The following is a 24,939-nucleotide window of genomic DNA, read 5'->3' as shown; positions in this document are numbered from 1 at the left end:
ACACCCCCTACTGGGGATGTGCCCGCAACCCAGGTACATGCCCTTGACCGGAATCGAACCCGAGACCTTTCAGTCCGCAGGCTGATGCTCTATCCACTGAGCCAAACCGGTTTCGGCTGAATCCAGGTTTTAACATTTGGGGAGGGGGGTTTCCAATTAAACCTTTCATGAAAGGCTTGTGAAGTAGGTGGGGGTGACAAAGCCACTTCTGCAGCCCCCAAACCTTCTGAGAGCAGCATCCCTCTCGGTGTGTTTCAGCCGTCATCGCTGGCGGAGTGATCGGCTTCCTCTTCGCCATCTTCCTCATCCTGCTGCTGGTGTACCGCATGAGAAAGAAGGATGAGGGGAGCTATGACCTCGGAGAACGCAAACCATCCAGCGCCGCGTATCAGAAGGCACCCACTAAGGAGTTTTATGCGTGAGACTCCCACGGAGTGTCTCTATTTATGAGATCACGGAACTTTAAACAAATAAAGCTTTTGCATAGAATAATGAAGATCTTTGGTTTTTTTTGTTTTGTTTTTGTTTTGTTTTGTTTTTCATTAAAGAGCCATTCTGGCACTTTAATGATAAAACCCCATTGTATTTAAAAAAAACAAACAAACAAAACTTTATATGTATTTCTTTAGAACAACCTAAAATAATTAAAACGTAACATCTGCAGTGTTCTGTGAGTAGCAGTGGCAAAATATTGTTATGAAAATTCTCCATGTTCATGGGATCGGTCTAAACTTGGATGCGCCAATGATTGTTTTTTACGCTGTTTAATTTGCGTCAGCATGTCTCCCACGGACCTAGCCACGTGGGTCTTACTTTGTTAATTTATCTGTTGTTCCCTTCTCCTCCTCTGCTCTCCCCTCGTGAACCGTGAAAAAACAAAACAAGACTCTACGCCTTTTGTAGCTGTTACGGTGCAATTTGTCTTTGGATAATTTTAGGTGATGGTAATGGAGTGTATATGTGATTTTCAAACATGTAAACTTTAACCTTTTTTTTTTTTTTTTTTTTTTTTAAGTATCAGACTATCCATTTTACACTTTGTTTTTTCATGACCTGTAGCTTCAGGCAGATTTGCAAGAGCAAAGTAATGTGTAAAATTGGATTATTACCAGAAAACGGTTGCGTCATCTCTAATCAGATCTTCCTTTGGGAGGATTTGATGTGAGTGACGGACAAGCCTCAGCAAACCCAAAGATGCTAACAGTATTTTGAGAAGTTGCTGCAGATTCCTTCGGCCACTGTATTTGTTAATTTCTTGCCATTTGAAGGTACGAGTAGGAGTTTGAGGAAAAGTCTGTTTTTGTTCTTAAAAATGCATTTAAGTTGTAAGCGTCTTTTTAAGCCTTTGAAGTGCCTATGATTCTATGTAACTTGTCACAGATTGGTGTTAATGAGTATATATAACAGTTAAAAAAAAAAAGTTGGTATTTTATAAGCACAGACAATTCTAATGGTAACTTTTTTTGTAGACTGATGAATAGACCTAAATTGTAATTTGGGAACATGAAAACTACTGAATAAATCATGTGGCCTCATCATGGAAAATGTCACTGTTATAAATTTTGCACATTTCTATCCAGTGGGCGTCTCCCCTCGGCGAAGGGGTGATGTGGGTTTGACTTCTGAGCGGTCCACAGCGTCCGAGTCGCAACACGAGAGCCCCTCGTTGGCCGGAGGAAAGCTGAATGTGTCAACCTGTGTCAATGGGGCGTGGCTATCAGAAGACGGCCAGGATGGGAACGGAAGTTTGCAACCTTAGTCGGGTAGCTGATGGCAACATGGAGACAGACGCCTGCATTTGCAGTTTTTAGGGCAATAAATTCCAAAGAGCAGGAGGGAGTTTTCTGACGTTGGTATCTGAGAGTTTGTGTTTCTTGTTAATCCTCTCTTGAGGATATTTTCCCATTGATTTTTTTTTTTTTTAAATTAGATTGGAAGGGAGGAGGAGAGAAACATTGATGTGAGAGAGACACATCGATTGGTTGCCTCCTGCACATGCCCAGGCCAGGGCCGGGGACTGCACCTTCGACCAAGTGAGGTGCCCTTGACCTGAATGGAATCCAGGCCCCTTCAGGCCATGGGCCAACGCTCTACTCACTGAGCCAAACTGGTTAGTGCTGAGATTTAGCTTTCTAGGTTGATTTACCTTTGAAATTGTGGTCCAACTCTCTCCTGCAGCCTAAGTGAAGCACTAATAGATGGAACGAACTCCCACCATTGACACCATCGGGGAGGAGAGAAGGGCGGGGCGGCTCTGTGCATGAACAGGGGGCCTTAGCTGCTTAGGGTTGAAATTGCAGCAAGCAGTGATGGCCGAGGGGGAGATGGAAGTGGGAGTCCCCTGCCTGGGTACTTTTTCTACTTTCCCATTTATTTTCTCTTAAATTGTGGGCTGCCAGAATAAGAAGAAGACAGCAAAAAGCAGTAACCTTTTCAACACAGAATTTACTTTTAATAAATAGGAATACTTCATTTAGAGAACAATCCCCTGGAATTGCCACAGGACTTACTATTTTATTTTTTTTAATTTAAAACAACACTTGGAAGAGTGTTGACTTAAAGTCTTAGTGGCTCAAATTCTCAAATTCCTGTCCGCTACATGCAGCGTCTGTCCACTCTGGAGGGATGAAAAGGCAGTGATCGCAGCTTCTAACGCTGCACAGGGCCCCTCGGTTGCAGGCGAAGGATCTAGTGGGCTTACCGTTTCCTGCCTGGGGCCTAGGGGAAGTCAGTTCGGAGAAGAGCAACTGCTGGGAAAATCGATGCCAGGAAGAGAACATTTCTAGCAAATACTTTGTCACTGCTGTAAAGCAAAATATTTGTTCAAGTGCCAAAATAAAGTCTGTCATGCTGGATGTAAAAACCACTGTATACATGGACATCCAGTCCTCGTCCACTGTGTGTTTTTCTGATGAGCTTTCTTTTCTTACTTTTAAGATGCAATAGATAGTGCTATAGGCAGTGTTAGTGACGGCGACCAAGATCAGGAAAAGTTGGGTCCACTCTTAAGTATGAAAGCCACTATGAAAATGTCCTGTTTCTGTCACCACATGCAAATGGTTTCCTCTGTGTGAATGTGGCCTTGTGTTCAGGAGACCTGCAGAATTGAAACTGTCCCATTTTCAGCCTATGGGGGGATATGGGGTGAGCTCACTTTGTTAAGGTTCAACTGCAGGTGAATGGGGATCTGGTTAAATTGAATGTGGGTCAGACAGGTTTGCAGACATTGCCACGTATTGATGTCAAAAGTTGATAGTTTCAGATCCAGTGTTGAGTGAATTGGTGTCTTTGTGATACACTTTTTAAAAATATATATATTTTATTGATTTTTTTTACAGAGTGGAAGGGAGAGGGATAGAGAGTTAGAAACATCGATCAGCTGCTTCCTGCACACCCCCTACTGGGAATGTGCCTGCAACGTAGGTACATGTCCTTGAGCGGCATCGAACCTGGGACCCTTCAGTTTGCAGGCCAACGCTCTACTAACGCTCTATCCACTGAGCCAAACCAGTTAGGGCTGTGATACACTTCTTTTTTGCAAGTTAAACAAAATACACCTGCTTATTGAGGATGCAGTCTCTTTGCATAGGGTTTAGACGAAGCTAAATAACTAGAACGTAATTCCCTTACTCTGGTTGACGTGGGACAGGGGTGGGGAGCCTTTTTTCTGCCAAGGGCCATTTGGAAATTTAAAATAACATCATTCTCAGGCCACACAACATTATCAACTTAAAAATTAGCCTGCTATATTTGGTCCAACATTTAATGACCTCACTCTTAGTGTGTTGGCAGGGCCAGACCAAATGATTTCTTGGACCTTTTGTGGCCCATGGACCAGATGTTCCCTTCCCCTGCCCTAGGAGGTTTCTCATTAAAAGGCATCACGCTAGGTGATAAACGGAGTATGAATTGAGTAAGCACTGGAGTTTTTTTGTTTTTTTTTTTGTTTTTTTGGTGCTACTATTTTGTTACAATAGTGAAATTTGAGATTTGGCCATTTCTGGGGAATTCGATTTTGCTGGCATAGAAAACTTTAAAAAGGTTAGAGCAACTGTTTGCCATTTAGTGGTAAAAACAGTATGAACATAAATTTTGTCCCTCCCGCCTAATTCTGGGTGACTTCACGCTTATGTTTCTGGTTCAAAGATTCCATTCCTTTTTTTGTTTCTCTGCTGCATGTGGCACTGAGCAGGGCCTTTTCTGACCACGGAATCGTGGTCGCTTTGGGAGCAACGTGGTGTCCTGGGAGTCAGCTGGAAGGGTGTGACCCAAGTGGCAGCCTGAAGCTCTGGGCTTCTGGTGTTCAGATGTCCTGAGCTCAGACTAACTCATTCCGGGTGCCTTGGCAAAATAGCATGCAAGCAACAGATGCTTGTATGTGCAAGGCAGCAGAGGCTTAATCAACAGATAGCTGCCTACTGGCTCTGCCCGGGGGCCCTTTTCTAGAAGCTGGGAGGGTAGGGGGAGTAGAGGGGACGGTGCACTAGGTAGATGGAGCCCTGCTCTCATGGGGTTTGAGAGGGGTCCATAGTGGAAAGAAAATCAATCAATAAAACCAGTGGGAATTACAGTCAGTGGTGATATCCATGATGGCCATGTGCAGGCTCATGCCAGGGACTGAGGACTCTGCCAGCCCAGATGGGCTGAAGAAACCATCTCTAAGTCTCAGCAGCTTGCAACGGCAAAGGCTTACCTCGTGCTCAGGCGACAGGTTGTGGGTTGGCAGATCTCCGAGGAATCGTCACCCTCAGCCCAGGTCCCAGGCCGATGGAGCAGCCGCTATCTGGAACGCTGTCCCTCACGGAGGGAAAATAGTGGTGAAGCCCACAGGGGCACTTAAGGTTCCCCCGAGTAGTGACATGTCACTCCCACCCACATTTTATTGGCCAAAGCAATTCATGTGGCCACACCTCTCTTTCCTGAAAGAAAGAATCAGGAGCTCAGAGAAGAGGTCTGAACGGGAGGCATTAATTGAGAAGCAGTGTCCATCCCTGTAGGAATGCTGAATTAGGTCCTCCTACCTGCTCTGCTCTGCTCAGTGGAGAAGTCAGAGTGGGGAGAGGGATGACTCGTGAACTACATTTCCCAAGCTGCTTTGCCAGCGGCTTCCGAGAAAGTTTGGTCAGGAGGAAGGGAGAAGCCAGAGTACTCTCCCCTCTTCCTGCTTTGGGCAGCTTCTCCAGCATGAACGAGTCTCCTCTGTGGTTTGGATCCCCAGTGGACAGACTGTCCTCCCAGCTCCCAGCTCCCAAATTCCTAAACTCTCGGAAACCTCACTTTCCCGCTTTGCCTCTCCAGCCTGAGGGAGGATAGCAGCTTTCTGCTGATGCTCTCCCCGGGGTTACCTCCCCCTCCCCAGCTTGCTCTTCCAGCTTTGCCAGCATCTCTGTAACCAATTCCCTGGATCAGTTTCCCTGTATACATCACCGGCCGGGGTTCTATTTCCCTTCCTGGCCCCCCGCTGAATGCCACAGCAGCGAACAGCGCGTAAATGGAATTAAAAGCCGTGGGACTACACGAGAAAGTCTGGAGAGGTAAGTAGATAGAGATGGCGGATGGTCCTGGGCCTGCCTTCCAGCGGTCTGTCTTTTCAGACGAGCCATTTCATCACTAGATTCACCCTTTACCTCTGCTCACAGGACTGGATTTGCATTTCAGCAGATGCTTAGCAGGAAACACTCTTTAAGTGCAAAGGAGGAAAATCTCCAGAGTGTATCATAGAGGGATCGTTTTCTGAGCAAATTAATAAGCATGTTAAAGTATCCACTTCTGTCATTACTAGCATACAGTGTGAACTGTCTTTTTTGTATATTGTAAGTCATGGGGCTGAGGAGGAAGGACTACTTGGATGTTTAGGACGTACCTCTGTTATCTGTGTTTAATGAGAAAATAGCAAACGGAACAGTAGTTTTGCTCATAGCCCTGTCCTAGGGTCACTGAAAGCAGGGCTTCTGCCTCCTTAATGACATTCCGAAAAGGCCAATTCTAGAGTAAACGTGGATGTCCTCTGTCCAGACCAGGTACTTGGTTCTTGTGTTGAGAACAGATGGTTGGTGGGTGGTGCGGGTGGGCAAAAACACAGCAGGTGAGAGGCTACAGAAGTTTTCAGGGGCAGAGACAATCATGGCGGGTGGACGTGGTGAGAGGTGACCAGGTTCTAGTGCCCAGGTGGCCACCTAATCAATGCTTTACTGACAGCACGTGATAATACTCATCTCCCAGGTGGGCACAAGCTCTGGTCTCTCCTTCTTCTTAGGATGTCAGGGACCCCTGTGCTTGTCCAGCCACCAACCTCCCTCCTGTCCCTTCACACCTGCAGACTTCACCACATTCCTGGGCCCAGCCTTGTGTTATAGGCACTTGCTTCTGCCTTCGGTACTGATTGTGTGGAGGGCCCAGATCCGGTTGAATTTGCCCTGCCACTCCCCACCTGCCGGGACCGCCTAGCCCAGTTCTCGGCACTGGATGGATGCACGCGTCACCAGGCCTCTTACCGGCTTCATTCCTCTCTGAAACTTAGTAAGGCCCCAGAAGTCTGGGACCTCCCGCCAAGCCAAACCAAACAAACGGTCTCTGTCATGTCAGAAGTCTAAGCAGAATTCAAAGAAGTCGGTGTTCACAGATATCTTTTAAAACCTTGGACTTGAACTTCACCTACGTAATGCAGAAAGTGCTCTGCTGGGTTAATGGTTTTCTTACAGACACATGCTGTCGTTTTTTAGATAAACATTGAGCATTTTCCCCGGGGAGCATGGAGTGTGTGTTTCCTTTGTTCTCTCAATATTCCCGTTATTGTGCCACATAATCCCCGTGCCTGGCCCCTGCTGTCCCGCAGATCAAAAACGGCCCTTTTTATGAGCCTCTTTCCCAGTGATGTGAAGGGGGCTGGGCTGCAAACATGGTATGGAAAAAAAAAAATTCTTATATGCCATCTTGATTGCTAACATCTGCTCACATTCCCATTCATAAATTTAAAACCCAGGCCTCTGCAGCCGTCTGTTTTCTTTCAGCGATTGGGGTGGAAGAGCAGCCGGAGGCCGCTGTGCAGGTGAGGAGCGTCTGCGGGGCTGGGCCCGCCTCCCCAGGTTTGCTTTGCGTCCTTCGGCCACATCGCCCCCATGGAGGAGGCTGCTTTCTGACCTCCTGCCAGGCGGCTGCAGTCCTTGTGCGCGGTCCCTGTCAGCCTTGGAGGGCAGATGGGGGAATGGCCAGAGTCTTTTCTTTCTCCCCATCCCTCCTTCTAATTCAGTTCATCACGTGAACCCTGTCTTCTGGACATTCTGGCCAGTGTGGAGAAACGTTCTCATGCATTGTATCACTGCTTTTTCGTGCCTTCACTCTCTACTTGTCTCTGTTGCTCTTCTTTCTTTCTTTCTTTCTTTTTTTTTTTTTCTTTCTTTCTTTCTTTCTTTCTTTCTTTCTTTCTTTCTTTCTTTTCTTTTCTTTTCTTTTCTTTTCTTTCTTTCTTTCTTTCTTCTTTCTTTCCTTCCTTCCTTCCTTCCTTCCTTCCTTCCTTCCTTCCTTCCTTCCTTCCTTCCTTCCTTCCTTCTTTTCTTTTCTTTCTTTTTTTTCCCTCCCTGCCTCTCTCTCTCTCTCTCTCTCTCTCTCTCTCTCTCTCTCTCTCTCTCACACACACACACACACACACACACACACACACGCTCACATAATGAGTGGAGTGCCCACTTTATGAACAAGGAGGCGGGAACTGGCACGTGTCATCTCACTCGCTTCCAGTTGCCTGGCAATCCCAGCCGGCCCTGGAGCGGGGAGCCCAGCTTGCTGAGCCCCTGGGCCCTTCCCCGGGACATCTTCTGCCCACCTCTTTGGCATGGCAAATGGATATGATTTGGCTGCCGCCGGACCCAGATGCCACGCTAGGCAACGGCTCTTTTTTATTTTGTTCTTGGCGGTGTCATCCACGTCTGAGGGACTGGGCTGCTGCTCAAGCCACTTGGCTCTCCTCCAGCGGCGCTCCTGCGGCAACTGCGCCATGCCTGGAAAGCTGGCCTGACATTCCGGGACCTGGTGGGGACAGTGCCCGCTCCAGTGCTGCCTCACTTGGGACTCCCTCTTTGCTTTATGTGATCATTTTTTCTCGTTTGTCTTGGAAAATGAGTCCTTTGCAAACCCCAAGCACAGTCTAGTTCACATTCTCATGTCTCCCTGAAAACGTCATCAGAACGAGCGAGGACCCACCCATCCCAAACCGGACTCCGCTCATCCTGCACATGAGCTGGTGGTTTATGGGATCCTCGCCCTGGGTCACGTGGACTCATTTCATTCCGTCTGACGCTGCTTCTATGTACGGCTCCTGACTGCTGTTCAAACCCCACGTTGTGACCTGCCACGAGTCGGTGAACTTTTCTGACAACGTGAAATGCCGTGGGAGGAGATGTCAGAACCTTGTCTCCCTTACACTGCTGGCGTGGGGTTCATGGGGTGATGTTTGCAACTTTGAGGGGAGGCTTGGCCAGCATGGCTGACACAGGGATACTCAACCTACAAGTTACCCATAATCTTTTTAATTGATTTTTCTACAGAGAGGAAGAGAGAGGGATAGAGAATTAGAAACATTGATGAGAGAGAAACATCGACCAGCTGCCTCCTGCACACCCCCCACTGGGGATGTGCCCACAACCAATATACATGCCCTTGACCGGAATCGAACCTGGGACCCTTCAGTCTGCAGACCGACTCTCTATTCACTGAGCCAAACCAGTTTTGGCTACCCATAATTTTTGAATAGTTGTCCTGCTATCAGAAGAGTCCAAGCCACTGACTTGCCCATCCCCCTGTCCCCCATGCCACACACACACACACACACACACACACCAGGAAGAGCACAGTTTCTACTTCTCTCTCTCTTTGTTCTCATAATTTTTGCCCGATCCCCCTCCCCGGGCTTCTTAGGTCTCAAGATGGAGAAGTGTTCAGAGACATGGTCACAAGCCTTAGCTTACAGCTCACTGTCAGGGCTTACTGCCTGGTGTGGGGCCCTCTCTTCCATCATGGCCATTCATCAATCCCATATACACCCTTCGGCTAAGGCCACACTCAGAGTCTGCTCCAGTCAGCACCTGTGCAGCCAGTCATTGATCATTGGAACTGGATGGGAAGATGTAGCCCATTTACCCTCCTCTGCCCAGAGGGACGTTGGTCTTGAGACTATAGTGGTTCTGAATCAGTGATGTGAGTTTAATAACCTGTTTACATCGTTTGGCCTAGAAACCAAACCTACTTTGCAATATTGTTTTGGTGGGAAATGATTGGAACTTGAGACGTGAGTTTAGGAAGTGAACTTTTGGAAAGCAACTGGTCCATACATTGGAGCTCTCTCCTGTACTTGGTTATGTGGTGGGGAGAGACTATATCCCTTGAGGTTGACAGGTTGGACTACCTGGTTCTGATCCTATTCCTGCCTCTTACCAGCTGTGCGACTTGACACAAGTTAACTAACCTCTCTGTGGTTGGCTTCCTGCACCTATAAAATGGGGAAGGTAATAGGATTACCTTTCTCATAGGATTATTATGGTGATTAAAAATGTTTTATTGGTAAAGCACTTAGAATGGTGCCTAGCATATAGAAGGTACATTACGAATGAAAATAAATAACAAGTTCCAATCTAAACTTGGAGGCTATCTCTGTTTCTTTTATCCCCTTTATTAAATAAAAGCAGAGTTGATCACAAATATTGTGTTTGTCTAAGTGAGATGCTGTTGGTATCTATTCATGATTTATCCAACATTTTTCGAATATGTGAACTCAGTTAATTCTCCTAGTTACCTTCCAAGACAGAGTATTCGTCCCCGTTTTCTAGGTGAGCTAGCAGGCATTTCTCTGTGGTGTTAAAGTGAACCGATACCCTCATTCGCACCTCTCAGCCACGTGGAGCAGAGTGGCCTTATACCAGAGAGGCTGGGAGGCTCCTGGGACCTGGCCCAAGTGTCTTCTGTAATATCAACATGTCCCAGAGCAGGGGTCCTCAAACTTTTTAAAGTGGGGGCCAGATCACGGTCCCTCAGAGAGCTGGAGGGCCGGACTATATGAACTACTAATTCCTACTGTAACACCTCGGCTGCGCTCACTGCCCAAAAAACCTGGCGGGCCGGATCAGACTCCTCCGCGGGCCGCATGCGGCCCGCGGGCCGTAGTTTGAAGACCCCTGTCCCAGACGATAAAAACGTGCTCTTCAAGGTTGTGAAGACTGCCTCCATCGGTTCCTTTCCCTACTTGTGTTATTTAAGTTTTATTTTTAAAAAAATGACCTATTACTACAAACACAGAGCATGTGCATTATTGTATTAAAACTATTGTGTATTAAAAAATAAAGGCAAGCAAAACTTAGAGACTAAAAAAGCATTCCTGCCACTCAGTGAGGCCCGGTGCTGAGGTTAGAGCTTCCATTGTATTCCTCTTTTTTGCACAAAAATGAGATCACGTGACACATACTACTATTACCTGCTTTCCCCCCACCCCCTTTTCTAGTCAACGGTCTCCACTTTTCCATTTCAGCACATTTTATCTCATTTGATAATAAAACCATATTTACATTATACGATGGTCTCCACAACGGGCTTTACTGCTGTTTATCCAAACTTGAATCTCCTTCAGGACCACATTTGCACCTGCTTTGGTCCCATAGCTTCTACTCTGTGCTTGCTTTCATGACAAGTTTGTTGAAGAGGCTGGGCCAGTTGTCTTGCATCCCTGAAAATTTTTTTTTTTTAATTTGGAAACAAACCAAAATTTATAGGAAAGTTGCAATACAAGTAATGTGCTTTTCATTCCTGAAGCATGTGCGAGTAAGTCGCTGCTACGGCACCCCATCACGTCCGGACATGTAAGAGTGTATTTCCTGCAAAAGACGTTCTCTTACAGAAGAGCCACAGTTAGGATGCTAATGGTGAGCATCGCTAGGGCCATCTCCAGACCCCGTCTGGTGTCTCCCGCTGCCCCAATGCTGTCCTCTAGGTCAGTGGTCGGCAGACTCATTAGTCCACAGAGCCAAACATCAAACATCAACAGTACGACGATTGAAATTTCTTTGGAGAGCCACATTTTTTAAACTGAAACTTCTTCTGACGCTACTTCTTCAAAACAGACTCATCCAGGGCGTGGTATTTCGTGGAAGATCCACACTAAAGGGGCCGAAGAGTCTCCTGTGGCTCTCAAGCCGCAGTTTGCCAACCACGGCTCTAGGTGAAGGAGCGGCCAGGAATCATGTGTTTGAGTTTGGGTGTCATGTCTCCTTAGTCTCCTTTGATACAGAACAGTTTTCAATTTTTCCTTGACTTTCATGACCTTGGCATTTGTGGAGATTAAAGTCTAGTTATTTGGTGGAATGCCCCTTCATTTAGATCTGTCTGATGTGTTTTCACAATTGGATTCAGGCTGTGTCTCTTTTGACAAAAATATCACAGAATGGATGCTCTCTTCTCCTCAGTGCATCCCACCAGGGGGCTTTGGACTCAGATTTTCCCCGTTACTGATGATGTTAACCTCCATCACCAACTAAGGGGATGTCTGTCATACTGGCATTTTTCCTTTTGTAATTAATATCTTATGGGCAAGTCCTTTAAGACTGGGTAAATATTGTAGCTTATCCTAGTTCTTATACTTTCCACTTATTATTTATTTACTTACATCACTATAGACACATAGATTTCTATTCTATTTAATGGGTCATAATCTATTACTCCATTTATTTTTGTGCTTCTATTGTTCCATATTTGGCTAGTGGGAGTCCCTTCAAGCTGGCTTCTGTGTCCATTTGACATGACATGTCTCTAATTTCTTTGCTCACTTTTGACTTTCTGGCACAAAAAGAGGTTTCAGTCTTACCTTGTACTTTCCCTAAACCAACTCTGGGATCAGACATTTATCTAAGGATCTGTGGTGGCTTTGAGTGGAGAATAGGGTTTAGAAACCAAAGTCTAGGCACTCATTATGCTCATTGCTCTTTCAGGGTCCTTGCTTCCAGATCCTTCTTTGCTCACAGAATTAGGGAAGTGTATATGTGTGTACACTTTTACTTTATTTTCCTTATCCATCTATCCATCCATCCATCCATCCAATCCAATACCACAGAGTTCATTCTACTCTCCCCCTTTCCATAATTTTAATTTCCATCTTCAACAAGGAGACCCCTAGCTCTCATTGTCCTGAACGAATTTGCTTCTCTAATTAATCTATCACTAGGTAAACAATTTCCCTTCTGCCCTCCTTACACCACTTGGACTCCGACACCCCACAGTGGACCCACCTACCATGTGGATGCCCTATTCACCCAGCTCCAACTTCGCCACCTCACACCACACCACCCTTCTGTGTGGGCACCCCAATCACCCTACTGGGAAGCCAACACACCACACCAGCATCACACCCCCAACGTAGATGCATTCCTCACCTCTCTCATCTTCTGACACTATTAAGCCACTGGCCATATGGACATCTTCCACTCTGTCCTCACACTTTATGTCTCAGTGTTGGGAGGGACATGTTCTTCACTTTGCTCTGGCTATGACACCCCCCACAGGATCACCCTTCCACATGGAGACTCACCTTACCCCACTCAGCTTTCAACTTCTCACCAGGCAGTCCCTCTACATAAATGCCCTCCTCACCCTTCCTGGGCCAGGCCACCTGGTGCCAGACTTAGCCTTTGTGGGCATACCTGGCCCCTCCTACTCAAGCTTCAGCCCCTGTTCAGCCACTGTGGCTTACCACCACCCCATATGTACACATACACACTCTACGTGCTCAGGTCCAGCTAATGACTTTTGCACAAATTGTTCGGGAAAGAGAAAGGATGGGGAAGAAAAGGAGGCAGAGGGACCATAATTAACTTTGGAGGGGAAAAAATGACAGGTATGCACTGCACTACTAACATCCTCTCCCACCAATGACCGAGACCCCAAGTCCATTCCTTAGCTACCTGTTGAATGAGAGCGTGCTTGGTAGTCATTCCACAAATACCATGGGTTTCTTTTCTGTGGGTAATTTTTGAGAGAAAACCAGGGAAAGTTTCCCAAAGGATGTAGTGAGGAGAAATGCCGTTTTGTGAATAATTAGTAGGGGACTGTATTCACTTTCTTGGGCTATCAAAACAGAGCACCAGCGACTGGACAGCTTAAGTAATAGGTATTTAAATTCTCAGCGTTCCGGAGGCTAGGAGTTCAAGGTCAAGGTGTCTGTAGGGCTGGTTTCTCCTGAGGCCTCTCCTCTTTGCTTGTAGGTGGCTGTCACCTGCCTTGGTGCTCACCCTGTCTCCCTCTGTGTATTCGTGTCCTGAGATCTTCCAGAAAGGACACTAGTCATATTGGATCCAGGCCCACACTAAGAACCTCCTTTTTAACATCATCACCTCTTTAAAAATTATCCCTCCAAAACCAGTCGCCTTCTGAGGTTCCAAGGATTAGGACGTTAACATGTGAATTTTGAGGAGACACGATAGAGCCCATTATAGAAATACTCCTATAAGGCTGAAGTCTTATATTCCTTGTGTGGCCAGAGTGCCTTGTATGATGTGGATTTTTAAGACTTCCTTATTCGAATAACTAACCTTTTTATAAAAAGCTTATTCATTCTTATCTTTTCTCATAAAAAAATTCCTACTATAAAATCTAAGGAAAATAGTCTGAATATTTGGGTGTGCTAGAGAGGAGATGTTGTCCTTTAGGTTTCCCTGAATAACATAAGTTAAAGCCAAGGACAACGTCAAAAGAAAGTAAGCATGGCCCTGTCTGGTTTGGCTTGGTGGATAGAGCGTCAGCCTGTGGACTGAAGGGTCCCAGGTTCGATTCCCGTCAAGGGCATATACCTTGGTTGCGAGCACATCCCCAGTAGGAGGTGTGCAGGAGGCAACTGATTGATATTTCTCTCTCACCAATGTTTCTAACTCTATCTCTCTCCCTTCCTCTCTGTAAAAAATCAATAAAATATATATTTTTTTAAAAAAAGAAAAGAAAAAGAAAGTAAGCATGCATTAAGGGGACCTGAAAGATTTGCGACAGGGCCCACTGAAGGAGACAGAAGGACTCGGTGGTTCTCGCGCACGGAGAGATGTCTGGCTCAGCAGTCCTGGGCTAGGTGCAGAGGCTGAGACACAGGCCCATGGAATTAAAAGGGTTCAACCCAGGTTTTTGGAGGAACCACATTCAGGGTAATCCCTGAAGTAGAAGCCGGGCTCGATGTATCATGAAGTGTCAATCCAAAAAGATCCAGGTACTGGACCACGGGACAGAAGTAAAGATAAGAAAGCAGTGCAGGAGGGTTTAGAGTGGAAAGTACGAAGTGGAACCTAGAGCAATTTTCTGAACCACTGGGGCGTAAACGTAGGAGCTGTTTATAGCTCCTCAGCCACCTCAGCCATGGGTGATGACGGGGGTGAGGGCAACCAAACCAAGCTAGGCACTGTGTCAGCCAGGACTTGTTTTTGGAAACAAATAACAGGAACTCTAACTGAAATAAGCTTAAACGTTTAAGAAAAAGAATTTATTGGTGCATAAAGCTGAAAGGGGGCAAATCTAGCTTCAGATGCAAAGAACTGATATCTTTGGGTTTAAATAACACCAGTGCTTTCCATCTGGTGTCTGCTCAGCTCTGCCTCCCTCTTTAGTTTAGCTACACTTCCCCCCACCCCCCCCATCACATAGGACCTTTCTAGGGCTAAGAGAGTTATTTTCAAACTAGCGGCCCAATGCACGACATTTGTGCCAGAGTAGGCCTTCGCATTTGCGGGCTGGCTGCCTTGATCCCTCCCTTACAGTCGAGGCGGCTGCAGCCCCGGCTTAGTCCTGAAGGATGTCCGGTCTAATTAACATTATGCTTTTATTATTATAGATAGGGCAATTCCACGCACCTTCATCTGCTGGAGGAGTCCACCCTATCTCTTTCAGTATCTGTATTAAATTTTAAGGTAGACTCTAGATGAGTTTTAGCTATATCTATTCATAAACCAATCACCTGGTCCAGAAAATGGCAGACTCTTTGTAGTCATTCTGGGTCGAGTGGGAGATGGGCACATCGGTGCCCAAATCCTGTGGAGAGGGCGAACAGAGGGATGCCTAGAAGGCAGAGAGCTGTTACCGAAAAAGAGAGCGTGGATGCGTGATGGGCAAACCTGAATCCATTGCCTATACCCAAACCAGGGAGTGGACACACTTGACATGCCCAGGACACGCATATTCTGTGTGCTAGATTATCCCTGACATGCAGAAGGATGACTCCAAAGACGCTGTCCGATGACTCCATAAGACATCCTGGAGTTTCTCGCGATGGCACTGTCTCTACCTGCTAAGTCAATGTCCATAATGATCTACTTTGCGTGTTGTTTTAGTGTTGCTTAGAACACCAGTAAGCAGTTAGCTTGATTGCAACACACGCAATAGGCAAAGTGCTTCTTGGCTTATCCAAGAAAATAAAGGAATCTTCAGATCTCTGGTGAGATGTGTTCTGCCATCAAAGGCCAGTGACTGTTTCTGTTGTTGGTAGGAAATGGTATAATCTACTCACCAGGGGAGATAATATTTGCTAATCACATATCTGATAAGGGGCTCAGATCCAGAATATTTGAAGAACTTGTACAACATTATTGTGGCAATAGATTCACTTTTCTCCTTTTTATCTAGAAGCATATAGCTTTGGACCGTCCTTGGAGTGATGGAGATAAGAGTTACTTAAATCATTTTCTAGAGGGCTTAGCCCTCTTACAGGACCCTCCACTGAGTGTGGTTTTCCCTGAATTGAATTATTATTATAATTACCAGTAGTACATTTACATATTAAAATGTAAATATATTAATATTTAATAATTAATTATTAAACATAAATGTAAGATATTGGAAATGAAATTTCTGGAGATACATGAGGGTCACATTCATGGAACTCTGATGACAGGAATGACCAAATCTAACCTTGGGCTGGTTTCTGGGTCATCTCTCTCCTCTGGGCAATGCATTTTAGAGAGTTGTAGGATGTGTAAGAGGAATTCTTTCTTTTGGAAAGTGGGAGAAAGGCAATTTAAAACACCTTTCCAGAAAATCAATTTTGGGGAAGAGGCAATATGATCAATCTCTGAGGTTCTGAATCTTGAAACCGGTGCCTGAAGATTCTCCGTGCCTGTCTCTGTGTCCTGGGAAGGCCTGGAGCACTGACATGACCACACACTGCAGTGAATACCGTTGTCCTGATGTAACTGCTCTCCCCTGTCACTCTTAGAGAATCTCAGTTTGGATGTTATGACTGGCCAAGTGCTCCTTCTGGTTGGTTCCCCAAGGGAACACATATTCAGATTTGAAGACCATACTTACTATAAACCAGAAAGTGTCTGATTTAGTTCCTTTTTTCCCCTGTTAAATTAAAAAAAATATGTATTTATTGTATACCTATGATGTGCCACACACTGTAAGTTACCTTGACATAGCTTATCTCATTTTATCATCAGAATGATCAGGGCCGGTGTTTTTATTACACCACCTTCTTCTGAGCAGAGAAGAAAACTGAAAACCCAGAGATATAACCGACCAGCCACGGCTAGGAAGGGGCTAAACCAGAAGCCAAGCCCTGGTCTCCCGGTTTCTAAGGCCTGTCCTGGCAATGGAGCCTGGCCCCTCACATCCTGGGTGGGCACTGCCTTGGGTTGGTTCTGTTCCCCGAGGCATGAGGTCCCTCCTCCTGAAACGAGTCTTGACCTTGGGCCTGCTCACTGCCAGGCTGCTCTTCTGCCCAAATCTCCACGCGCACCACCTCCTGCCAGGCTCCCTTTCCCATTGCCTGCGCCTTCTCTACATCTCCATCCCGGCGGCTCTGTTCACCAGCCATCTCCTCCCTCCCTGGGGGCTGCGCTGTGCCCAATCCATTGGACAAAGGCAGCTGGAGCAAAGCCAGTCAGGCCCGTGTTTCCCACAGAATCAAGTCTGAACCCCTTTTCAAGAGTTCCAAGGCTCTTCCTTACAAACGTGCCCGTCAGTTCTATCGAACGTTCTCTTCTTTCTCCAACCGCCACCAGCCTTGCCAATTGCTTGTCCCACACATGTGGCTGCCTCCCTAATCTGCCTTTGATTCATACTTCATATCGCAGCTTAGACCTCTGGGCTGCTTGCCTGGGCTGTGTGTGCCACGTTCTGCCCTCCCAGCGGTGTGCTGGAGCCAGTTGGTCCCGGCTCTCAAAGCCGGTGGCTCACAGTGCTTTCCGGCTCCAGCAGTGCGTGACTTTGTGTTGGCATCTCAGAACTGGCCGCAGTGTGAGTCTTCACATCCCAAACACTGGCGAGTGGTACAAATCGGGGCTTTAAAAAACCCTCACACTGGTTGGTAAATATATACCAGCACCACACTGTGCCCCGCCTATATTTTCCTAACACTGTGAACACCATTTATTTCTTTGTCCACTCAATGAATGTTTCCTCACTCACTGACTACTATTGTTTAGTGCTGAGGACATAAATGGGGGGCAAATATGTTCCCTGGCATCATGGAGTTTAAAGTGCTGGAAGGGGAGACTTGCCTTATTTCAAATATTCACATAAATAGAAAGCAAAGTGGTAATTATGGTAAGAACTGAAAATCCTTTTCCTGGGATATTAACTCTAGTTTAGGAAAGTCTTCCTAAGCTAAAATCTGAAGGATGATTTGAGACTGGGGAAGGAACACGGTGAGGGAACAGCATTGAAGGCCAAGGGAACAGCATGTGCTGTGCTCAGAGGGAGCCTGGCTCTCCGGGGCCAGGGAGAGAAGACAGGTGTGCGCAGGAGGGAGCAGGAAGCCTGGGAGATGCAGCGGCAGTGTTAAGGCCACATGGAGTTCCTTAGGCCTTCGTGAGCAGTTTCACCGTTAGCCTAGGAGCAGTGGTCGGCAAACTACGGCTTGCGAGCCACATGCGGCTCTTTGGCCCCTTGAGGGTGGCTCTTCCACAAAACACCATGGCCTGGGCGAGTCTTTGTTGAAGAAGTGGCGTTAGAAGAAGTTTAAGCTTAAAAAATGTGGCTCTCCAAAGCAATTTCAATCGTTGTACTGTTGGTATTTGGCTCTGTGGACTAATGAGTTTGCCGACCACTGGCCTAGGAGCAGTGGGGAATGACCGAGTGTTTGCAGCAGGAAGAACACCTGGGGTAGTGGAAAATCAGCACCGCAAGGGGGTTCTGAATTCCACTCGGGCCAGCTTGCTTGGCTCAGAATGCTGGTTCCTGGAACCTTGAATGTCTCAGAGTTCATACATGACTCGATGGGCAACAGGGTCACTGAAAGTTCAGAGAGATTGTTAACTGAGGGTCATGTGCATGCAGATCAAGGGACATTGCATGTTCTGTGTTCCCTTACCCGCCTCCCATCCCCCCAGTGAGCATATGGTTTTTCTTTTTAAATGAAAAGATTGGTTTTTTTCTGGTTGAGGGGAGAGACCTGGATTGCTCCGTGTTTCTCAAAGGTAACTGTTTGTATGTGATAAGAGATCAACCAAAGAACTTGTATGCATATAAGCATAACCAATGGACACAGACAATGCGGTGGCAGTGGCGGTGGCGGGGCTGGTGTGGGGGGTGGTGAAGGCTGGACCTGGGGGCAGGCTGTGAGAGGACAATGGGGGAATAGGGGACATATGTAATGCTTTCAACAATAAAGAAATTTTAAAAAGAGTGTTAAGCCAAAGGAAGGCAAACTCATCCAAACATAACCGGTTGAGAATACATGCGTGCCGTGCGCACACTCTCTGACCAGCAGTGCGGGTGCCCGGCTGAGATGTGTGGTTCTGGGGCAATCAGAGGAGCCTCCGGTTCCCCTCCCCCGCCTTTCACCTTGGCGGTCTCTGCCCCGCGCCGCCCTCAGGATGGGAAAGTAACGGTGCAGTGACCGCTTCCCGGGGCGGGCGTTTGGCAGCTCACAGGACTTGCGGTTCCAGGCCCCATTCGCCAGGCTCAGCGCCACCAAAACCTTGGGTTCCGTTAGCTTCACAGCCCCAGCTTCCCTGCCTGTACCGCTGCTCCTTGAAGCACAAAGCCCCGCTGCCCAGGCCTCCCCCAAACTTTGGCTGCAGGAGCCCTGCGCACCCCACACAGGGGAGCAAGCACCGGGGCTCAGGACCTAAGGGACGCCACTGGGCTAGAGGGAGCCAGGACCCAAAGGTGAGGCGCCCAGGGCGCCCCTTGCCCCTCCCTCCGGTCCCTGGTCCCCAGCGGCGCCCCGCCCCGGGCCGAGCTGGAGGTGCGCCCGGCCTCCGTCCCGCCGCCCCGGCCCCGCCCGGCGCCCGCGGCCCGCCTTCCCGCCTTCCCGCCTTCCGCCCCGGCAGGGCCAGGGCCGCGGTCACGGTCACTGGCGTGGAGGCCCGACCTGCAGGCTGGGCTGCGCGCCTGCCCCGGGCACCGCCGCCGCCCTCCGCCGCCGCCAGCAGCCCCACCAGGTGCGTCCGCCGCCCGCCGGCCGTGCCCACCGCTGCTGGCCCAGCCTGGCTCCTCCGCGGGCCGAGGCCTGTGCCCGCCCCGGGGTTGGACGAGCCCCCGACGGGACGGGGCTGGGCTGGGGGGCGGGGGGGGGGGGCACAGGGAGACGGGCCTGCAGCCTCCGTGACCAGAACTGGGGGTGCTGCGGGCGTCCAGCTGGCGTGGAGGCTGCAGGACAGTCTGGAGTGCCCTCAGGGAGCCTCTAAGTTAGTAAGACCGCTTCCTCTTCCCTGTCTTGGGACCCAGCCCCCCCCCCCCCCCCAAACCCCAGAGCTCTGTCCCAGCCCCTTTGCGGTCCTTTTCCCTTTCCCTTGCACTTTCACTATTGGTGCCATCTCAGCTCTCCGAGGGCAGAGCGGGTCTGACTTGCCAGGTCCCCAGTGGAGTGAGGGAGGCCCTAGGGGAGACGGTGAGCAGAGGAAGGAGGCTGAGTGAGTGCACGTGAGCTAGAGCCCAAGGAAGGAACACCTGCGCCTGCTCAGTGCAGGCAAAGCGGAGGCGGCGGGCACAGGCTCACAACCCATCTCTGCTGGTTCCCCAAGGGTGTCCGTGGTGGAACGTCTGTAAATGGAGTCATTCCGTTGTGGCTACTTAAGGGTTGGTTCTGTCTTAGGCTGTTTTTAAAGGAAACATGTAATCACAGAAGCACCCCTCCTCCCGCCCCCCAATATTTACCTTTAGGCAGATTTTCGTGTATGTGTTTCTTAAGACAAAATGTCCCTAGGCCTTTTTCTCGCCCGTGTTTTTTGTTTTCTTCGCTGGACTTTTGGAGGATCATTGTCCCCGTAATATTCCCGAACGCGTTTCTGAAAGGCAGGGCGCCTCTCACGGCAGAACCAGCTGCTCTGCCGTTGGTAACTCCTTTGTAAAACCAGACGTTCCTCTTGCTTTCAGGATGATGGAGTCTTGTTTTCCGGAGACGGTCCTGGCCGGTCTGTGGGTGACGGGAGAAGGCCGATTCTATCGTCCAGAGAGGGAGGGAGACGGATGTACATATGTGTACGCAGACACTTCGGCTGAGACTGTTATGGGCCAGGCCTAGGTTTCCAGACCCAGGTTCTGGAAAAGCTGGATCGCTTTGGACTAGTTGCTTGATCTCCTTAGTTCTTGGTTTCATAATCTCCAGGATGAGGGAGGTTGGGTGAGGCCCCTCCCTGAGCTAGATGTCAAGGATTCTCTCTCTTATCAGGGGTAAAAGGTGGCATTCCAGGTGACTTAGTGGAGTTCTGTGTAGCTCAGCCGCTCTGCTTGGGATCTCTGGACAATCTGGGCCTCTTTTCCTCTCTGCCTGGGAGTTCAAGGTGAGGATAGCCGGCTCCGAGCTGGTGGGGAGAACGGAGGGCACCATTTCCTTCTGCATCGCCACGGGCTCCCTGTCCCGGGTCTGCCTTGTTTTTCCATGCAGCCCAGCCTGACAGTACCACATATTTCCCGCTGCAAACACTTGGGTAATTTCCCTCCGCTCTCAGGCTAACAAAGGCCTACCAACCTCCGTGGGGCCTTCACTCTGCAGCTGCGCCTCCCAAGCTTCCTGGCTCCCTCCTGCCTGCCTTCTTTCCCTTGCCCGACAGCCATGCGCCCTCTGAACACAGCAAGCGTCTTTCCCTCAACCCCAAATTATTTTTTACTCCTATTGCCCCATTTAATTCTTAGCGTAAACCTAAGAGGTAAGTGCTATTGTAGTCCCCGTTGCCTCCCTAAATAGAAGCAGTGCTTGGAAAATGGGAAAGTTGGGTACTCAGAACGCAGGCAGGCGGAGACAGGGTTCCTCCCCCAACAAACAGTCCAGGGAAAGCCTGTGTGATGTTGGAGAAGGTGGTCTCCGGGGCATTGTGGGTAAGTGGATTTTGGATGGGAGTCCGGGCCAACCTCTTCCTTTATAAGAACGACAAACTCGTGCAGACGAGGTATAATGCCTGCATCCCTGCCTGGAATCCAGGCACCAGAATGTGTACAGGATCCGTATAATTAGTCAACAAGAGCAAAAGGGGAGCTCGTAAATTAAGTGGAGAATTAATTTGTTCCTTAATTTGTCAGTCAAGTTCAGCCTCATGGAAGGCAGAGACCAATTGGGGCCGCCGGAAAGACGGAGAGCGGATGCCAGTTTGATTTAGCTCAGGAGGCTGACATTTTCTGCCCCGCAGGCTGGCGCGATGGAACAGACCTTCTCGTTGCTCACAATATGATGAAAAAACACATTAAAGCCACAATTTTTATTACTTGCCCCGGAGCCAGAGCTTTAGAATGTAACTTTCCTCTCCCCCCTCCCTGCCCTAACCCACTTAGCTTTTAAAAATAAACCGCGCATTCCTGCGTTGGCTAGAGCCAGGTTATTAGTCCTCTCTCCTTATTCCGGGGCCCTGTTTCGTTAACGCAGCAAAGAAGTGGGGCTGGTGTGCACTCAGGTCTGTGGAATGTTCCTTTAGTTATTTTGTTAAGCACATGCTAAGTTCGGCAACTGTTTCTTGAGGGTGTACTACATGCCAGGGAAAGGTGAACGAGATGCTGAGTTTGACGAGGAAAGGAAAGTGGTTCATGCACACGGAATTATCCCGCGGGTGATGCCGAAGTAGCTGCCACTCGTTCTCCTAGCAAAGAGGTCTGGGTAGAGCCGAGGAAGACTTCTGTGAGTGGGTGGGTTTTGAACCCTAAAAACCAAGGGGAGAGAGAGAGGGGTGTTCCAAGCAGAGAGAGCTACATGGGCGAGGAAAGGGAGGTGCGTGTGAGCACGGCACCCCCAGGAAGAGGCGGCCATGGGAGAGGTCTTATGAGGGTGGAACCAGAGAATGAAGGCCCTTGAATTCGACACTATTTAGATTTCATGAAAGCCTCTATCATCTTTTTTGTTGTTGTTCATTTACATATATTTTACTGACTTTTTTTTAACGAGAGGAAGAGAGAGGGACAGAGAGCTAGAAACATCTATCAGCTGCCTCCTGCACACCCCCTACTGGGGATGTGCCTGCAACCAAGGTACATGCCCTTGACCGGAATGGAATCAGGGACCCTTCAGTCTGCAGGCAGATGTTCTGTCCACTGAGCCAAACTGGTCAGGGCTATCATCTTCTTTTTCTTTTTTAATGATTTCTTGAAGCTGAATTTTTAAGCAAAGGATGCCACGTGTATCTTTTTTTTTAGGAAATAGCTCCATGAATGATGTTTGGGAGGGAAAAGATGTTGGGAGTGGGAAAAAAAATGATGTTTGAGAATGCTGTTGCTGTAGTCCACGTGAAATAGGGTGAAGTTCTAAGCCAGCCTAGGTGTGAGAGGTGCTCAGAAAATAGAGAGGTTCGGATTTAATGACTCGCTGCATATGGGAAGGAAGGTTGACAGTAATTCCGAGACTTTGGAATGACTTGACGCAGAGGAATGGAGGTGCCACTAGTGAGAATAATAGATGTAAGATGGGGAAGAGGTCTGGGAGAAAGACAGTGAGAAGAGGTCCCTGTGGCACATCCAGGAGAGATCCCCAGGATGCAGCTTTGACGGTAGCCGTACTGTGACATCATACAGTTGAGAACTGCCAAAGGTTATGACAGTTCCTCAGCCTGACAAGACAAATCAACTCCACACACCACTTAAAAAGAAGGAAACACACACACACACACACACACACACACACACAATCAGACTCGGCAACTGACCATTACATCATATTTCAGGTAAGCTCCTTAGAACTCTAGTTGCTATGCAAGTTCCAGGGAAGGAAAGGAGTTGGACACTTACAACAATGAAGCGTTAATAAAAGCCACCAAGAGAAACCGAAACAGAGCAACCCAGGTCGTTGAAAGGGACAGAGAAGCTCAAAAGGGCAGGGGTATAGCAGAAAGGGGTGATGGGTAAGGACACAGGTACAGGCGGCTTTGGAACACAGAGAAGAAACTTGAGCCGGCTCTTCCAAATAACTGTTACTTCTTTCCTGTAAGAATGCCACGAGCTTTAATTTCTCCTCCTATTCAACCTGTCAGGGAGAGACAAACAGGAGATTGTTCGGAGGCACCGGGCAGGGGGTTGGATGCTCTTTTGCAGAGAAAGTGCCGGGAGACTTTGAACTAAGGGAGGAATAACAAAGGTAGAGCAAGATAAGATGAAAAGGAGCATGATTGGAAGGCATTCTCAGAACGCCTAATGGATTCTCTGACAAATAGCTGCTCACAGAGAAGGCAGATGGATGCAGTGTTCTCTGAGTACTGTGGCATTAGACTTGCTTGGTAAAAGAGAATCTATTAGTGGAGCACCTTATACTTTAAATATTTTAAAAATTTGATTGTTACCCGAGCCTTCAGAAGCAGGTGCATCTAGTCACTGTTATCTTTTTTTTTTTTTATTATTATTATTATTTTTTTTTTATTATTTATTTTTTATTTTTTATTTTTTTAGGAACAAAAATCTGGGTGTTCAGGAGGCAGAGTTGGCGTCAGATGCTATGGCTGGCAAGGCATTCGGTCCTCGGTTCCATTCATTGTACCAGGGCTTTGCTTTGCCTCGGAACCTCGGTCGTGTATAGTGTGTCCCTTCCTCCCGCTCCATGCCACATCATGTAAAAGTAAAGCAGATGGCCGAGACCGGTTTGGCTCAATGGATAGAGCGTCGGCTTGGGGACTGAAGGGACCCAGGTTCGATTCCGGTCAAGGGCATGTACCTTGGCTGCGGGCATATCCCCAGTAGGGGGTGTGCAAGAGGCAGCTGATCGATGACTCTCTCTCATCGATGTTTCTAGCTCTCTATCTCTCTCCCTTCCTCTCTGTACAAAATCAATAAAATATATTTAAAAAAAAATAAAAAATAAAAGTAAAGCAGATGATTTGAGGGCCAACAAAGCCAAGTGCTGGGGTGAGGGGTGGTGGTGGAAAAGGTCCTTAGCACTGACTCTGCTACATGCCGTAGGGATGGTCGTACGAAGGGTCCTATATCGAGAACATCTGTGGAAATGGAATGGCACCTTCAATATGGTAGAAGTCTACAATAGAAAACAGTCTTACAATGAACTCTGCTCTGAGGCAGATATCCCCTTTATAAAGTGAATTTAATCACCCGATGTTTTGTTGGATAAATTCAGATTTTCGTATATGTGTTTTGCCTAAAGCAAGTACCTCTGCAGTAAGCTGTACCTGCGCTGATTATGTTACATGTGAAGACTCTTTTTTTTTTTTTTTTTTTTTATCCTCATGAGGATATGTGTTTACTGATTTTTAGAGGGAGAGGAAGGGAGAGAGAAAGAGAATGGATGTGTGAGAGAAACATCTATCGGTTGCATATCAAACTGCAACCTATGTATGTGTAGTGACCAGAAATGAACCCACAACCTTTTGGTAGAAGGCAGTCATTGGCAAACTGTGGCTTGCGAGCCACATGCGGCTCTTTGGCCCCTTGAATGTGGCTCTTCCATAAAATACTACCGGCGGGCGCGCACGTACAGGGCGATAGAAATTTTGTGGCCCATGCGCAGAAGTCGGTTTTTGGCTCTTAAAAATTTTCAGTCTTTATACTGTTTATATTTGG

The 24,939-nt window shown here is 47.9% G+C and overlaps 2 protein-coding genes and 1 long non-coding RNA gene across 5 annotated transcripts in view; 2 read left to right on the top strand and 1 right to left on the bottom strand.

The window, feature by feature from the left end:
- The window catches only part of SDC2 (syndecan 2), a 75,310-nt gene extending 73,765 nt beyond the window's left edge, over nucleotides 1-1,545 (top strand). Inside the window, exon 5 of the mRNA XM_084864602.1 lies at nucleotides 259-1,545. Within this exon, the coding sequence (XP_084720728.1) occupies nucleotides 259-422 (164 nt within the window). The 3' untranslated portion in view covers nucleotides 423-1,545. The remainder of the gene's footprint in view (nucleotides 1-258) is intronic.
- The window catches only part of LOC311611990, a 567,051-nt gene that overhangs the window by 77,545 nt on the left and 464,567 nt on the right, over nucleotides 1-24,939 (bottom strand). The window lies entirely within an intron of this gene.
- Nucleotides 5,148-24,939, top strand: part of CPQ (carboxypeptidase Q) — a 311,444-nt gene continuing 291,652 nt past the window's right edge. Inside the window, exon 1 of one of the 3 annotated variants that reach the window (XM_084864576.1) lies at nucleotides 5,148-5,534. In XM_084864576.1, the coding sequence (XP_084720702.1) occupies nucleotides 5,492-5,534 (43 nt within the window). In that variant the 5' untranslated portion in view covers nucleotides 5,148-5,491. Of the gene's footprint in view, nucleotides 5,535-19,240; nucleotides 19,398-24,939 lie in introns of those variants that run through there. The other 2 variants (XM_084864577.1, XM_084864578.1) reach the window with 2 other exon arrangements.

The sequence above is a fragment of the Pipistrellus hanaki genome, assembly GCF_964339955.1.
Source record: "Pipistrellus hanaki genome assembly, chromosome: 17".
Taxonomy (NCBI): Eukaryota; Metazoa; Chordata; class Mammalia; order Chiroptera; family Vespertilionidae; genus Pipistrellus; species Pipistrellus hanaki.
The sequence above is the reverse complement of the archived record's forward strand: the minus strand, read 5'-3'. Positions and strand labels throughout refer to the sequence as shown.